The 18714-nt window shown below is 37.3% G+C and overlaps 1 protein-coding gene across 2 annotated transcripts in view; it reads left to right on the forward strand.

The window, feature by feature from the left end:
- DACH2 (dachshund family transcription factor 2) overlaps nucleotides 1-18394 on the forward strand; it is a 561059-nt gene extending 542665 nt beyond the window's left edge. For both annotated transcript variants that reach the window (XM_066357066.1, XM_066357067.1), the window contains 3 exons: nucleotides 445-591; nucleotides 2759-2824; nucleotides 13547-18394. In XM_066357066.1, the coding sequence (XP_066213163.1) occupies nucleotides 445-591; nucleotides 2759-2824; nucleotides 13547-13551 (218 nt within the window). In that variant the 3' untranslated portion in view covers nucleotides 13552-18394. The remainder of the gene's footprint in view (nucleotides 1-444; nucleotides 592-2758; nucleotides 2825-13546) is intronic.
- The last annotated feature ends 320 nt before the right edge of the window (nucleotides 18395-18714 follow it).

Consider the following 18714-nt stretch of genomic DNA (forward strand, 5'->3'; position numbering starts at 1 on the left):
GTTCGAAACCCTGGGCTTGCCTGATCAAGGCACATATGGGAATTGATACTTCCTGCTCCTCCCTCCTCTGTCTCTCTCCCCCCTCCTGCCCCTGTTCTAAAATGAATAAATAAAATCTTAAAAAAAACTAGTCAATGCTATCATTAAATGCATGTTGTTAGTCAAATAGAAAACAATTTCCCACCACTATTACCACCACCATAAAAATGCTTGTACACTAAAGAACATGCACTGGAGAGGCAAAAGTAAAAAGAAGTCTGTTGTATGATTGAGCATTTTTTGGTTAAGCTGATGAGAATTGAAACCAAAATAAGCTAATCATATTTTGACTGACACATTTATATTTCTCTCTGTATCAGTATCTATACTTTATTGTCCATCAAAACTGGCAGCTCTCTTTTATTGGCCACACCTTTGCAAACTATTCACCTTATGCCATTTTAGCTACCATGCAAAAGCGCCTGAAGAAGGAGAAGAAATCCAAGAGAAAGCTGCAGGAAGCTTTGGAATTTGAATCAAAGCGCCGGGAGCAAGTGGAGCAATCACTTCAACAAGCTGCTCCTAATGACAGTGGCCTGAGGATGTTGAAAGGTAATGTCTGATTTGGACTTGCACATTCAAGGTACACAAAGCAAGACCCAATTAGAAAAAAAAAAAAACAGGGAAGGAAGGGATAAAGGAAGGAGGAAGGGAACAAAAGAAGAAAGGAAGGAAAGAAGCAAGGAAGGATGTAAGGGAGGAAAGAAGGAAGGAAGGGAGGGAGGGAGGAAGGGAGGGAGGGGGGAAGGGAGGAAGGGGGGAAGGAAGGAAGGAAGGAAGGAAGGAAGGAAGGAAGGAAGGAAGGAAGGAAGGAAGGAAGGAAGGGAGGGAGGAAAGAAGGAGGGAGGGAGGGAGGGAGGGAGGGAAGGAAGGAAGGAAGGAAGGAAGGAAGGAAGGAAGGAAGGAAGGAAGGAAGGGCTTTGTTCAGGAATAATTAAAAAATCAATTTGAAATCAAATGTTTTAGATCATTAATTAAATCTGTCAAAATAATCTCTATTCTGGGAGATAAATAGTATAAGAATAACAAGACATCCTGCTGGCTTGGAGTAGAAAAAGTAGTACTAATAACGATGTCCTTGCACCGAAAATGTAAGTATTATAGGTCCATTCACGTTAAAATATGCTGATGATCGGTGTCCTCTATTTTAATGAGCTAAATAATGCTGGGTCCTTTAAGGCAGATTGCATCAGTGTTCAGGGTTTAAGGAGCACCTGGTTGAAAAAGAATGTTCTGAGTAAATCTGCAGAGATCCTATGAGAACAGGTGCTTTTGTCACAAAATCTCCTAATTTCAAACTTTTCTGATTCCATTTTTAATTATGAAACCTTGCACCATTGTTTTATCTCATAGAATATTCAAGATCTTTGCTCATAGCATGTTGACAGCTCATATGTTAAACTGATATGTGTGTATGACAAGAATGAGCCTAAGGATTTTATACATATATGTACACATACCCCATACACACTTATTCCACACACATGAGCTGAAAGGGCACTGCTTCTGTGTCCTATACTAAGAATAAATAAAAGATATTTTAAAAACATGTTTAATTGTATTCTTCCCCTGCTAAAGGTGAATTCCCTTTTTTCTTTGACTCCCTTGGACCATTCTTCTCACAATTAGTGGAAATACAGTGCTAGATTATTAATGTATGACAGCCACGCCTCATTGAGACAAAGAAAGAGAAAGAGTAAATAATAATACAATAATACTTCATAAAACGGGACATCTTTGACAGTGAGAACAAGCATTTTTACTTATTCAAGGCCTTAAGAGTAACATATCTGACCAGCAATGGGACAAATGTTCTATGCAGCCTTATGATTTGAGGCCTTGAATTTGTAATGCTGAGGCAGTTAAACTTTTTTTTTTTTACATATTTAAAATCCACACATATGTGATCTCCACTCTAGACCCAGGGTTCTCTACTATAAGGGAAAAGCAGCTGTTTCCACAACATGATGGACACTTTGTATTCTGATAATTTCCTTCTCACGTTCACCCTTGATGGCACTTGGTGACACACTGGCATCTGTTACCACATTCCCCAAGGGTGTCTGAACAAATGCGCATATACAGAAATTCTCATAGTAAGCTGTGCTGCATGTGTTTGTATAACTTTAGATAATCACATTTCATATTTAAAATAGAAAATAAAAGCCCAACTCCTGTTTCCTTTTCTCAAGTTGTTTTTTTTTGCAGCAATTCCTGTATGCCTCTGCCCCTAGAGCTTAAACTGCATAAAGACAGCAAGCTGTAACCTGCGTTGGTGTGCGCACGTGTGTTTAGCATAGAGGTGATTTCATCACCTATCACACTTACAAATTAAAAAGATACCATCAGAATGGCACACGTCCACTTAGGCATGCGTATCTGCCTTTTTCTTATTCCACAGTCAAGGCATGTTGCTGGATCTTCTGAGGGGATTTTTATGGACAGATTATTTTCCTGAGATTTTTCTCTAGAGGGTGAAATGAATAAAGAAGTATTTACTGTAGAACTGAAAATATATGTCCAATTATAGAATTCGGCTAGAGTTTATGACCCTCCTTTCTAACATAAAAACCAGAAAGACATACAAAAAACAAAAATGCCACCCTAGGTTTTTGTGTGATTTATAGTAGCAAAGGACTGGCTTACTGATACTTTTCACTTTCAAAGAAATGAGAAGAAAACAGAACTTTGCTTTAATCTTGAATGTAACTTTTTTCAGATACTGGGATTCCAGATATTGAAATAGAAAACAGTGGGACTCCTCATGATAGTACTGCTATGCAAGGTACAATGATCAGCGTGTTTCTCTCTATAACTGCTTAATATGTGACCCCTAGGGGTGGGGTGAGAATAAACTCCTATGTTCACACTCTTCATATAAGTAAAATAAATAAGTTTAACTCTTCTTACTTTATGACAGAGGAAGATGTCTGCACTATTTTTTAAAGGTTATTTACTTACAAACATACATATGTGTATATGTATATATAGAGACATAATGTTACATATATAATGTGAGCAAATTTATTTTATGTTTAGTACATTATATTGCACATTGTATTAGATGTACATTTACATGTTAGGCATATTCTAAAAATGCATAAATGTGAACATCATTTACCTTTTAGTAGTGTACGATACTATGCTTTTAAAAATCTCACTAATATTTGTAAAAGCCATACATAGAGTAATTGTAACATTGATATTTTTAAGATGTTTTGGGGCCTGGCCAGTTGGCTCAGTGGTAGAACATCAACCTGTCATATGGATGTCCTGGGTTCTATTCTGGTCAGGGTACACAGGAGAAGCTACCATCTGCTTCTCCATCCCTCCACCTTCTCTTGCTCTCTCTCTCTCTCTCTCTCTCTCTTTCTCTTTCTCTCTCTCTTCCCCTCCTGCAGCCATGGCACAATTGGTTCCAGCACAATGACCATGGGTGCTGAGGATTGCTCTGACTCAGGTGCTAAAAATAGTTCGGTTATAAGCATGGCCCTAGATGGGCAGAACATTGGCCCAAGATGGGGTTGCCAGGTGGATCCCAGTCAGGGTGCATGTGGGAAAACTTCTTAGTTTTGATTTGCAGGATTCCCATAAATGCTTAGATTCTTTACATATTTTTAAAAATATTTAGTAGTAAGAAAGTAGGTGAGACAAATTAATATAGATTCTTACTAGAGTTTCTCCAATGTGCTTCTAATGCAGTTTTCTAGCCTTTTGTATGGTGATTGTATTTACTATTTTCATATATATTGTGAAAAAATGTCTCTCTAATAAAAAAGGCATCTCCATGAGAAAGTGACTTCTGAAGTTTCAAGAAGGAAGATGACCATGGATATGTTCCTTGCTAGAGGTTTAAGTAAACTTGGTGTCTTTCCACTGTCTGATGAAAGGAACAGAATGGGATGTGACCAAAAGATCTATTTGGGAGTCACCATTTTATGTGACAATTTCATAAGATTTAGAAACCCTCATTCATGTAGATTTGCACATTATCTGCACAAAACCGGAAGGTCAGAGCTCATGGATCTTCTGACAACGTCTGATTCTGCTGTACCTGCTAGACATAACTAATGCATTAACCAGGTGCATTGTTAGGTGTGAATGATGCATGTTAGCTCATTCAGTAAAGCTTTTACTGTATTTTATCCAAGTTTGCTTGTTTGCTTTCTTCCCTCGACTTAAAGGTTATGTCTGAGTGAACAAAGACAATTTGGATGAGACACAGTGTTTGTCTAATCAATTTACCACAGTGGAATTTATGAAGAATACCACACTAATTGTGGGCTACCACTAGTTGAGGTTGCTACACATATCAGGGTCAAGGCAGGGTTGAGTAAGCCTGAATGATTTGATCCCTTCTGAATCTGTGACATACAAATATAGACTTGGTCTTTCATGGACATGGAGAAGTGAGTTTTTTTCATGCTCGCTGATCCCCAGGCGTGAGTGTTTTTTTCAAAAAATGGAATTAGTTCCAGTTCCAGTTCCAGTTTTATTAACTTAAAATCATTTTTGTTTAATAACCAATTTATGGAAACAAGAAAAACATACCTTGCCTTTTTTAATTTTATTTTTGTAATTTTCTGAAGTGAGAAGCAGCGAGGCAGACTCCTGCATGCGCCCAACCATGATCCACTGAGCAAGCCCACCAGGGGGCAATGCTCTGCCCATCTGTGGTATTGCTCCATTGCAATCAGAGCCATTCTAGCACCTGAGGCAGAGGCCACAGAGCCATCCTCAGCGCCCAGGCCAACTGCTCCAATGGAGTATTGACTTTGGGAGGGGAAGAGAGAGATAGAGAGAAAGGAGAGAGGAAAGGGTAGAGAAACAGATAGGTGCCTCTCCTTTGAGCCCTAGCCAGGAATAAAACCTGGGGCTTCTATACACCAGGCCAATGCTCTACCACTGAGCCTACTGGCCAGCACTTATTTGCCTTTTTCTTTCTTTCTTTTGTGTGTGTGTGTGTGTGTGTGTTTCTGAAGTTGGAAACGGGGAGGCAGTCAGATAGACTCCCACATGCGCCTGACCAGGATTCACCCAGCATGCCCACCAGGGGGCGATGCTGTGCCCATCTGGGGCATCGCTCTGTTGTGACCAGAGCCATTCTAGCACCTGAGGCAGAGGCCATAGAGCCATCCCCAGCGCCTGGGCCAACTTTGCTCCAATGGAGCCTTGGCTGCGGGAGGGGAAGAGAGAGACAGAGAGGAAGGAGAGGGGGAGGGGTGGAGAAGCAGATGGGCACTTCTCCTGTGTGCCCTGGCTGGGAATTGAACCTGGGACTCCTGCACGCCAGGCCGATGCTCTACCACTGAGCCAACCGGCCAGGGCCACATCTTTTATTTTAATAAAGCCTGTATTAAATTATTTTTGCATATTAATTTGAGATTAAGGGAAGACACATTTAATATTTGTTATCACTGAGCATAATTTGAATAAGTTCTAGTTTTTGCTGGTTAAAAATAAAAGAATTAATATACCTTTAAAAGGATTGAGATGGAATTTAATTTTAAGGATAGGAAATTAACTTTTATTATTTTTATTTTAAATTACAAACTAAATTGTCATCTATTTGTGGTTAATATTGTAACTATATGGTGGGTTAAAAATTCCTTCCTGAGCATCCCCCTTTTAGGTTATATTAAATAATATTCTTGATAAATATAATAAAAATGAAAAAGTATACATTGTCACCTCGTTTTTAAAAACTTTTACTTATTGATTGATTTTAGAGAGAGGAAAGGAGAGAAAGAGAGGAATAGAGAGAGAGATCTATTTGTTGTTCCACTTATTTATGCATTCATTGGTTGATTCTTAAATGTGCCCTGACCCTGGATCAAACCTGCAACAATGGCTTGTCCAGATGACACTAACCAACTGAGCTACCTACCCCACCAGGCACTTTCTCACCTCTCTTAGGACAGAATTGAAGCAATGTAAATAATAAAGTTCTTATCATAAACTTATGGAATGAATCCATGTGTTAACATGACAGTAAAATCACAATTTAATATATAAAATAAAATTTTAAACAAAAATAATTTATTCTATTGATATTAGCCAGGAATATGGGTTTCTGAAAATAATATTAGAACTCATCTTAAATATAATCCACAAAATTAATAAATTTAAATACTTACTTGAAAATTCCAATAATATTACTTATTTTTTTAAATGCTCAGAATGGAAACATTATATGTATCAATGAATTTCAGAAAGTGTATAATGCTTGGGAAACATACAATATAAAGTTAACCATTGTTTCTCAATTCCTCCTAATATTTTTGCTCTTAGGTGTAGTACTTCTTTTCTTTTGTGACATATTAATACTGTTTTCATCTCTCACTTCCCTCACCCATTTTTTAAATAGGAAGAATATTTCTTAGTATTGCTTATGAGAGTCAATTCATGGGTGCCAATCAGATGCTATTTCCAAAATGAATCTCCATCCTAGCAATAGATTCCAGCCTCAGTGAAGTCTTTTCCTATTGTAAATAGCTCTGATGGATAGAAATCTATCATTTACTTAAGGTTTCCCCTTTGCAATTCAATTTGTTTTATGATAACATTGCCTTACGACGGTTTAAACAGGGTTTGGAAAAATGTTGCTTGGCCATCCTGAGAAGGAGTAAAGTTATATACAGTTTTATGATCATTTCCACTTGTATTTTATTTTTTTGTATTTTTCTGAAGTTGGAAATGGGGAGGCAGTCAGACAGACTCCCACATGCGCCCAACTGGATTCCACCCGGCATGCCCACCAGGGGGCAATGCTCTGCCCATCTGGGGCGTTGCTCTGTTGCAAGCAGGGCCATTCTAGTGCCTGAGGCAGAGGCCATGGAGCCATCGTCAGCGCCCGGGCCAACTTTGCTCCAATGGAGCCTTGACTGTGGGAGGGGAAGAGAGAGACAGAGAGGAAGGAGAGGGGGAGGGGTGGAGAAGCAGATGGGTGCTTCTCCTGTGTGCCCTGGCTGGGAATCGAACCCAGGACTCCTACAAGCCAAGCCAATGCTCTACCACTGAGCCAACTGGCCAGGGCCTCCACTTGTATTTAAATACAGGTAAACTGCCCATGACCTAGGATCCGACATGTATTTGAAATCTAATTAGCTCAGTTATCTCATGTCTTTTATGCTTTGGATGTTGTGTGACAGACAACATATCATGCACAGACCACTGTCTGATAAAAGGATCTTCTGTATCCTTTGTGTTTTAGCAGTCTATGATAGCAACTCGTCCTGAATATTTTAAGGTGATCAAACAATGAATACAGGCTCAGCCTGACAGCTGTGTCTACTGTGGCTGAAGGAGAAGGATGCAGTGGAACATGCGCACTAATATCCTCCCACCTAGATTCCCATAACTCAGTTAGGGGCCAGCAAGACAGCACATCAACCATCTTATCAACCAATCTCCATTTCACATAAAATAAGCATACTGGGTGTCATTAAGTGTACCTTCAGATCAATGATTTTTACAAATGACACTCAAGTACCATTTGCATAGTGCATTTTTGTTGATAAAAGGAAATTAAATTAGCACAACTACAAATGTGTTGATAAAAACTCCAACCGAACAGCAGTACCATTAGCTAACAAAGTAATATTTTCTCTTTACTGTGTTCTGCCATTGTTATTATCCTATTGGAAATCTAATTATACCCCTTTTACTCCCTAGTCAAACTTCACAGTTTTTGCAAGCTTAGCACTGACAAGTGATTTCATTACATTTGATTGCATGCGCCCAGATTGACTTAACTTCACTGGGAGACCTAAAAGCCCTCTCAGTTTCTCTGAGTCCCTGTTTTCACATTACAGCAACAGCTCCTTTAATTAATTAGCATGAACAGCAGTAACATGAACTGCTGAACAGAAAATAACATCATTTTATAATCGCAGGGAGACTTCTCCTTTTGCATGTTTATACCTTAGTTAACTTTTGTATGACTATATTTCAATATCAGCGACTACTGATATTGCTGACAGTACATGTTTCTTAAATGACTGAAAATTGACATCCTCGTATTAATAATAATAGATAAAGCAAACCCAGTATATGAAGCTTTTAAACTTTTAAAAAACATACAACAGCCTTCATGAACTTTCTAGTAATAAATCAAAAGCTTAAGAGCGACAACATCACTGTGCCAGTACACGGGCACAGTGACACATGACTCCTGTTGTCTGCTATGGCATTTGTTTGGGGAAAACAAAACAAAAAGCTAGGAACTTCTTTTGCAGAGTAATGTCAACCTCTGTGATTAATTTTTACATTTGCTTTTTTCGCCTACATGTTAGACAATGACACAAAATGATTTAACAATGGAATATACATTTCCTCTGACATTTTTCCATAAATATGGTGGAATCTTAAGTAATTTTTTCTTCCTTTTTTTTTTCTTTTGCTACTAATACTCTGGAAGTAGATATTTAATCTAATTACATGTCAAAAGTAGTAACCCAAAATTTGATGTGAAAGATAAACTGACTTAACATTTTTTTCCCTGTGTACCATTTTTTCATGACAAGACACAGAGAGAGAGACAGAGAGGGAAAGAGACAGGAAGGGAGATGACAAGCATCAGCTCTTTGTTGTGGCACCTTAGTTGTTCATTGAATGCTTTCTCATATGTGCCTTGATAGGGCAGGAGGCTATAGCAAAACGAGTGGCCCCTTGCTCAAGCCAGCAACCTTGGGCTTCAAGCCAGTGACCTTTGGGCTCAAGCTAGCAACCATAGGGTCATGTCTATGATCCCACGCTCAAGCCAGTGACCCCGCGCTCAAGCTAGTGAGCCCACGCTCAAGCTGGATGAGCCTGTGCTCAAGCTGTCTACCTCACGGTTTTGAACCTGGGTCCTCTGTATCCCAGTTCAATGCTCTATCTACTGTGCCACCACCTGGCCAGGCTGGGCAAAATTTTTATCAAACCTGTTAGCTTTTAAGATAGCATCATATTTTATGTGTTTCTTCTCTTTCCCCTATTCTTCCATAAATGTTTAAGTGCTCTTGTTTTCTTGAAAAAAATACAAATGAATGTCATATTGATCTCAGCATTGGTGAGTAACCGTTTAGGAAGACTGATACAAAATATAAAACTCAAAACTTAAAATATCTTGGTAACTACATTTCAAACTTCAGTAACCAAGACGAATGCGGTCATTGTTAATGTTGTTCAAGTGAGCATTTAATGTTTTCTATTACTTTCATTTTCATTTTCCTCCATATTTTGATTTCTTTAAAATTAGGATATTTAGTGTTTTTCTATCAGTTAGGCATTTAAAATGAGTAAAAGTTATAAAAATAATTTAGTTGTGCTTTTAATTCTTATACTAATATATTTCAATATGTATCCTATACAAAACTCAAATAAATTTGACCTTTACAAAATATTTGTAACTTATTTGTGGAAGCTGGGTGATATCTTAGATTTTTTAGAGAATTGGCATAGACATATAGGTAGCTTTATATTTCTCACCATGGTATTATTCAAGAAGCAGTGAAAAAATTCATTCCACATGTGATATAAATGCTTAGTACGGCTCCTAACATAGTGATCCATAAATGCTAGTTTTTACTTGTTTTCTCTTTCCTGTTGGAAAGTAGAATTCAAATATTTCTAGGCTCACAAGTTGTAGTTCTGTGTATTGAACACATATGTGCTTTTTCCCCCCAGAGATTGTTTTTCTTTTTGTATTTTTCCGAAGTGAGAAGCAGAGAGGCAGACAGACAGACTCCCACATGCGCCCTACCAGAATACACCTGGCATGCTCACCAGGGGGCAATGCTTGGCCCCTCTGGGGCATTGCTCTGTTGCAACCAGAGCCATTCTAGCACCTGAGGCAGAGGCCATAGAGTCATCCTCAGTGCCCTGGCCAACTTTGCTCCAATGGTGGCTTGGCTGCAGGAGGGGAAGAGAGAGATAGAAAGGAGAGGGGGAAGGGTGGAGAAGCAGATGGGTGCTTCTCCTATGTGCCCTGGCTGGGAATTGAACCTGGGACTTTCATACGCAGGGCCAACACTCTACCGCTGAACCACCCAGCCAGGGTTGAACACATATGCTTTTATTGACATTTTATAACTGGTCCATGGGAAGCACAACAAAGTGGTAGGAGAAGCACTGGTCTTACATTTGGGCTTTCTCAGTTACAAACTGGCTAACTTAGTTTTTACCCTTGAGAAGTCATACAGCCTCTCTCTGACTTAATCTTAGTAAAATAGTGATAATAGTCTTTGCTTAATCTTCCTCATCAATAAGTTAAATCAATACTTTGATAAGTATGACAGCTAAAATATATCATTATTAGTATGCCCTATAAAATACATATGAAGTTAATGTTTGTGTTTGCCTATGTAGATTTTAGTAGGGAGGATATATTTGACATACAATTGATGTATAAAACTTTATCTGAAACATATACTTTTTACTATATAGTTAGGGTAAATATATTTTAATATTTTATTCCCATATGAGAATAGAAGGGTATCAATATTCCCCATTTAGGATGGGACTTACAAGAAAAAAGATTAAATAATAGCAAAGGGTATATTAAAAATTAATTCACAAAAACATAGTGAGTCAAAAGCAAGGAAGAGAAGTTGGTAGTTCATTATGATGGAATTTAAAAGATTTGGTGACCTGTGCTTGTCATAGTTGTTCTTAAATAAAAGTCAGAAATATTTTAAAGCTAATAAGACTAAGTGGTTCTTATTTTCAAGAAACCTCTATTTAAAAAACTGCCACATTATAAAAAAATAAGCATTAGACCAAGCTTTCTGAAAAATTACTTTAAACCAATGTTTTTCTCTAGACAAAGAAAATCAAATGCTATACTATTTTATTATCTGCCCCTGGCTTGCAATGGTTTACTTTTCCTACTCTGAAATTAGTTACTTTATATTTATACTACTCCAAACTAATCTCCCTTCCGTTGCTCATTTGTTCTGAGAATGTCACATTCTGAAAATGTTTTCACAGTGGAAGTAGAGTTCATGCAATTAATTGCATATTTAATTGGGATTGAACCTAAGATTGAAATAGAGCATTAACCAGCACACTGTTTCCTTTCTCTCTTATCCAGGTTAGGAAAACATGACTTTTGTAGTATGCTCCTGTTTAGTGCCAAATAATATAGTGCCCATTTGAAAATTAAAAAGACATTACTAATTAAGCAACTTAAAGAAAATATGAAACTCAGCTAGACTGAGGGGCTGGGTAAAAAAAGTGAAGGAATTAAACAAAACAATTATAGACAGGAGAATTAGGGAGATGGAAGAGCGTAATGGGGATAAATGGTGATGGAAGGAGACTTGACTTGGGGTCGTGAACACACAATATGATATACAGATGATGTACACCAGAAAACTATATAATTTTATTAACAAATGTTACCACAATAAATTCAATTAAAAGTAAATAAATAGCACTGGCTAGTGGATCAGTAGATAGAGTGTAGGCCCAGTGTATGGAAATCCCGGGTTTTATTCCTGGTCAGGGCACACATGAGGAGCAACTCTCTGCTTCTCCCCCCTCCTTCTACCCCTTCTCTCCCTCTTCCCCTCCTGTAGCCAGTGGCATGATTTATTTGAGCATGGTTCCAGGTGCTGAGGATAGTTCGGTTGAAGTGTATCAGCCTTGGGCACTAAAAATAGCTCAGTCCTCAAGCATCAGCCCAAGATGAGGTTGCCGGGTAGATCCTGGTTGGGGTACATGTGAGAGTCTACCTCAGTATCTCCTCTCTTTTCACCTAAAAAATAAAAATAAATAAATAAAAAGAGTTCTCAATGCAGTTGATATTTAGTCTCCATTGGTGTTATTCCTTTGTCTTATTCTCAGTTGATTCAGAACTCAGGTGAAGAACATGAGGGTGTTTTTAAAAATGGTGAGGATGCTTGACCTGATCTAAGTGTATAAAAATATCTCTCTTGGAACTTTGAGTCTTTAGACACAGAGGGACCAGACTGGGTTGAGAAGGATTATCTTTAGGCTGTGCCCTGGAGAGAAAGATGGGGAAATTACCAGAAAATGAAAGAGAAATAATTTATAAAATATTGCTATTAGTTCATGAATTAGTTAGGTACCTCAAAAGAAAGGTTTGATAGTCTACTAGTTATTAAGAAAATCCCATTTTTTTTATAAGTGAAGAAGCAGTGAGGAAACACTCGGGAGAAAAGTAACAAAGATACAAACAAAAAGAAACCTTGGCCCTGCCCTGACCAGTGACTCTAAATTGAGCCATCAGTCTGGCGTATGGACATCCCAGGTCCTATTTCCAGTCAGGCAAACAGGAGAATTGACCATCTAATTCTCCTTCCATCCTCTACCCCTTCTTTCCCTCTTCCCCTCCTGCAGCTAGTGGGTCAATTGGTTCGAGCATGGCTGAGGATAGCTCCATTGGAGCACATCAGCCTCAGGCACTAAAAACATGGACCCAATAGCTCAGTACTCAAGTACTTGAGTACCGATAGCTCAGTACTCAAGCATCGGCCAGAAATGGGGTTCCCAGGTGGATCCTGGTTGGGGTGCATGTAGGAGTCGGCCTCACTATCTCCCCTCCTCTCACCTAAGAAATAGAAAAAATATGGCCTGACCTGTGGTGGCGCAGTGGATAAAGCGTCGACCTGGAAATGCTGAGGTCGCCGGTTCAAAACCCTGGGCTTGCCTGGTCAAGGCACATATGGGAGTTGATGCTTCCAGCTCCTCCCCCCTTCTCTCTCTCTGTCTCTCTCTCCTCTCTCTCCCTCTCTGTCTCTCTCCTCTCTAAAAATAAATAAATAAAGTAAAAAAAAATCTTTAAAAAAAAAAAAAAGAAATAGAAAAAATAAAAAAAGAAACATGAGCCTTGTATAGTAAAAATAATTTTTTGAACATAAACTGAACCTTTAAAAACATTATAGACACATTTCTTGGTAGTTAATAAAAATAATAGTGCGAAGTTACTTTTAAATAACCATTCTGTCAGGGAAGAAAATATCCTGAGGGGAAGTTACAATCATGAGGAGAGATTTCGACTTAGAGAAAATAGTGTGGATCTTTACTCATGGTTTAGTCTGTGAGGGGGAAAAACCCTTCCTAAATGCCTTGCTTTTTAAGCTGTTCATGTATTTTATTGAAGGTTTTAAAGCAATATAACATGCACAGGGTTCTCATAAGTATATTTTAGAGTTAGGGACTATCATTTACACCATTTTTATATTGTCAATATCACCCCCAGAAATTCAGATTCAACTTTAAACTATTGTAAATCTACAGTTTTGCTCACCTTGGTAAAATTCTATATTTAATAGAATGAGACTAACATCAATTAATATATAATTAAAGAATAAGCCTAATAAAATAGTACTTCAGTTGCACACAGATTTATTAAAATCTTGGACATATATGGCACAACAAAATACTCTAAAGCCAGTTTGTAGTTTTCAGTGATGTTCATTAGTAGATTTTGGATTTGTGACTTGTTGGAATAAAATTTGGATAAAATATTACTTATTTTCTTTATTTTCTGTCTTTGCAGCCTGAGCACTGATGCTGGAACTCCAACTGATCAAAGGCAAGGGTAGTATTGTAGCAGTTACCTGCTTATCTAGTGTTGTACTTCTTTAAAATTCATCCTCATATTCTGAAATACGGAGCTGTCAATTACTGTTTGTTCATTACCAATCAATAAAACCTTGCAAATACAGGAAAAATGTGCTAGAGGATGGGCTTTACACATGTTTAGGGAATAATCATGAAAATGATTGTTTATGATATTTCACGCTCCTATAACCCCTTTCTTCCACGGAGTTCATAGTGCTTCATAAACATTGTCATGTTAATCCACCCAGTGTCTCAGTGGGGTAAGTAGGTGGAAGAATTTTTAAGACAGAGAAAATGCTGTTTATAAATGTCACGACAGAAATTTAAAATGTAGGCATACCCTCTTTAAGCTGTGATTACTATAAAATAGCTTTATATTTGGCAGACCTAGGATTTACCATAAATTATATGAGGAGGTAATTCATTGGTGCAAATGATCAATATACATTTTGACTGCTTTGAGCTCACATTTCTAAAAGATACACATTGTTTGTAGCCCTTTCTAAGGGAGTAGAGAGAGCTCTAGTTTGTAAATATCACCACGCCTAGTTCTTCCTTTGACCTGATGATGGTGGAGCAACTCATTTAATCCCTTTCTATTAGCACATTCATAATTTGTAAAGAAGGCAATGATATAAATTCATACCCAAGCCACTAAAAATACTCCTTTAATTTTTTGCTGCTCTCCTCTCATCTCCAATTATATTTCCTCTTTATTAAGCTATTATCAAGCAAACAGCTAAAAAAAAAAGTAGAAATAAGAAGGGAGAAAGGCAGGTATGATGGGTCAGTCACGGCTCAGATATTTTCCATTGCTTGCCCTCTGCTCAACTCATGGCAAGATGCCTAAAATGTTCCAGTGATTAGAACCAAATGGGTCATTTGGCTTGAATTGCCCAGGAAATGGCCTTACATATTTTTAACTGTTTACTTAATGGGGACTTGGCCAAAGGCTGGTGGCAAATACCTGTCATCGTTATTTTCATGCCTCCTAAGAATCTAATAGAGCAGTATTACAATGTGCTAAATATTACTCTAGTGATCAGAAAGACTTAATGCCCCTCCTAAAATGTCCTCCTTACACAAGCAAAATCTAATTCATTATGTTATTTTTACATCTGCCTGAGGAGTCAGTTGTGACAGAAGCACCAGTCATCTTATGTAAAAGGCCAACTGAGTTTTTTTCATTCTCCAATAATTTGTGCCCTGTGGTACTACATGCAATTTCTGCTGGAAGGGCCACTTACCCTACACACTTCTAAATATTACATTAATGCATATCAGTGTGACACTCCAGTTATTCCTTGCTTTGAAGGAATTTCTCCTATGGCCCAGGCATCTGGATTCTGCTGTTCTCTACAGACTGTAGAAGGTCTACTTGTGCAGAGAAGGTGTGGTCCTTTGACCAAAGTCAGTGTAAGAATACAAATTTGAAATAAGCCTTGGAGGAGGGCTGAGGCAAATAATAATAATAATAATAATAATAATAATAATAATAATAAAAGACATTAATACCAAATATCTGAATTGAATAACACAGAAGTATGACTAAAAATCTAACATCCAGAAATGTCTCATTATTTGATAAGTAAACAGTCTATATTGAATTATAGGAGGAAATGAACAGCATATTCAAATTAACTAAGTCACTTAAAAACAAGCTAGTGTCTTTTTACAACGAGGTATGCTTAATTGACTTCGGTTAAACTATAACAAATGCTCATGTATTTTCTCCTGGCCTTTTCCCACATACCAGCCTTTATTATGACACCTGATTTTAGCTTTTTACTTTTTATTAGCTTCAGATATATACCACAGAAGGCAAGACTCACACTTACCTACATTTAGAACAGCCAGGTGTGGCCCTTTAGAGTTAACTCAACTGATAAGCAAAGGCTCATCTCCTACATGGAGAATGCCACACCCAACTCCTTACATCATGGGATCTGCCCATGTCAGCCATTGCTGTGCTACAGGAAGGACTGAATGGAGTTTCATTTTTATTTTTAAAATAGTCATATTTATGTATATTGAATTCCACCGTTTACTTATCTAATCTAAAAGCAATGAGCTCCGTCACTTCTCCACATATGTCAGTGTGTGTGATTCCTTGTAAGTCCCCAAGCCCCCTAACATTCCTGGGGAGGCTTTGTTCCTTGTTCTTCCTGATCCTTCATCTTGTTTACATCCAAAATGCATATTAGATCATCTCTGTTTGGAGCTGAAGTACAAACCCTCTTGAAAACATGAAACATTCAATTACTCATTAGCTGTTTTCTGTTCCTAATGAAGTGAGCATGCCGGGTTTGGATTAAAATTCAGCTACTGCTCTCCGCTGTTTATGGTTCCAGATGTTTTTGTTTTATCTAGGAGTTTACTTTGACAGCTACCACTAAATGATAAATCACTCATATTATAGCTGAAATGCAGTTTGAAATTGAAATGTGGCAAACTTTGAGATTGCTCCAAGGATCAGTGTCAGTTTGCAGGTCAATATTGGCTCTTTCCTTATGATCACTCAGTATTGGTTTATGTAAAACAGTAACGGAATCTGTGTCAACATTATACAGCATGCTACACAAAAAGCTATTTTGCTGTAATACTCTAAGAGAAAAATGTTTTACTAATATTAAATCTCAATGTAATTGCATTCTGGGTAGAAAAATTTGTTAATATTAACACTGTCTTCTTTTGCTGGCCTCGTTTTTCTTTGGATTTTCGGGCTGCTGTGGAAACAGTTCCTGATAGGCCTTAGAAAACGCCACATTTAATAAAGGATGTGAGCAGAAATGTTTGTCTTTTTAAAAAGGAATATAATTAAACTTAATAAGAAGGGAGATGTTCAGATATTTCATTTTTGGTTAAGGACAAATGATGATTGCTATTTGGTATTTGTTGCTATGTTTATGTACCTTTTCTACAGGATATTTTGTTTTGTCATTGTTTTCAAGTTTGTAATGTTCACAATTTGTATTGCATGATGTACAATTTAGCGATATTGTATAAATTTCAATCCTGGTAAAATGACTGTCCGCCATTTGATGCTGAAAAATGTTCCTGTGACATTTAGGCTTTGTACACAGAGGATGAGGTAGGTTGTAGATTGAAAATCTGAGCAACTATCTGGTGAATTTTATCTGGATAAATATTTTCAGATGCCATAGGGGAGTCTGTACAATTATTTGAGAGGTGACAGTTGACAGTTTCAAAAATTTAAGTTTTTATTTCTTCTTGTACCTGGAAAAGTTCAGGTGAACTCTATGGGCTCTGTGTCTCTGCCCGCTGATGAAGCCTGACCTTCCAGGTCCTTTGACTAACATAAATACAAATTCTCTATCCTTCTGTTCCTTACCATATCTTGATTTTTGGTTCAGAGGTACTATCCAGAAAATTCCCCTGACACCACACAATACCTTCGGCACAAAGAGAATAACTATTTTAAAGATATTATACACAAGGCTTAAAAAGGATATCTATTCCTCCTGACAATGTAAGCTTTGATGAGACTGCATTAATATTACAGGCTAGACAGACATATCAGTACGACAATGATACTGCAGTCTCCTTTGTATGTGAAGATGACACATTTGACTCACAAACATAGACTTTAAGCGTTTCCTAAGCATGGTTGATGGATTTGTACTGATCACCCACATTTTCTTTTCTGGTTCTTCTTTTGTGACCAGTGTTTATGAGGTTGCTGCCTAGAGACTCAGGCCATAACCCAGAGCTACGGAAGTAAGTGAAGTTAGACAAAAATTGGTAGAATCAGTTTTTGAAAATTGCTTCCAATTATAGTTTTTATCCTCACCATCAAATATTTTCTAACTCTAGAATAGTATGGATTCTTTTGATTGCCAATGCCTAAATAGATATTGATTTGACCAAACACTGTGGTTAAAATCCTCATTAGAACTAGTCTCTCTTTATGCAGTACAGTCTCAGGCTTAACCTGGGGAAAGGAAATTCTGAATGTACAAAGCTGTCATTACCTTACATTGTGTATGGATACTCCTTTCACTCTGTTTTGGTAAAACATAGGGATTTCAAATATACCATTTTGTACAAAAGCAAAAACGATGTGGATAACGGAGACATCATAGTTTATGAAAAGAGTCATCAGTCTTCAATGTCTTCAGTGCTGTTGAGAGAACAGAAGCTGTAACATGAAACTTGAGGAATCTTTGAAAATAGACACATTAACATAGAGAAATTTTAGGAAATTTAAAAATGTACCCATACTAATCAGCTCATTTTGTTTCCTAAAGATGTAAGTTTAGTACTTTTAAGCATGTAACAAAATTATTCCTCAAACGAACTAAATTTTCTTTTTCTTTTTTGAAAGGAGGTAACTATGATTGTTTAGTAATGACACAACAGTTGTATTCAGCTTGAAACATCCTCTGTGGCTTTATGTAAATGATGATGCTTGTGATTCCAGTTTATCTCTGCAACCCTTCCAAGTGACATTATTGCAATTGTGTTTATCAACAAAGCTCTGTTTACTGAAGCAGCTATTCTATCTATATTGTGTTATAAAAATGGAACGTGTGTACATTTTAAAAGCAATGATGTGAACTTTGTCCTTGCATTAGATTGATCAGTTTAAGAATATGAGCTTAATCTTCATGGCTTAAGTAACTTGACCGTATTTGATGCTTTTCTATACTCTCTTCAGCTTGGCTATTTGTGTTTAAAGGAAAAAAAAATGCAGTAGTATGTTAGAGAATAGAAACTTATATGTATGGTTTCTCTGTTCTACCATATATTAAGTTAAAGTACACCTTCTTTGTTAAAAATGTACTTGTTAAACTCCAGTATAAATAAAAGCGTTTGACTTTGTCACTTGTCACTGAGTTTTTTTTAAGGTTGTCAACTGTAGTCATTGAAGACTGAGTCATAGTGCAAATCAAAACATAAGCTTCCTCTGGGTTGGTTAATTTCAAATAAATATGAACTTACATCTTATTTTCACTTCACCCGTTTAAATAGTCTATAGTATTGTCCTCAATTGTTCTTCTGAACTAAACCAGATTTCCTATTTCTGGCTGGGTGTCTTAAGGAAGCTGCTTCTAGTAGGAGGCATTGTACTGGGAAGCAAGA

This window comes from Saccopteryx leptura, chromosome X (genome assembly GCF_036850995.1).
Source record: "Saccopteryx leptura isolate mSacLep1 chromosome X, mSacLep1_pri_phased_curated, whole genome shotgun sequence".
Taxonomy (NCBI): domain Eukaryota; kingdom Metazoa; phylum Chordata; class Mammalia; order Chiroptera; family Emballonuridae; genus Saccopteryx; species Saccopteryx leptura.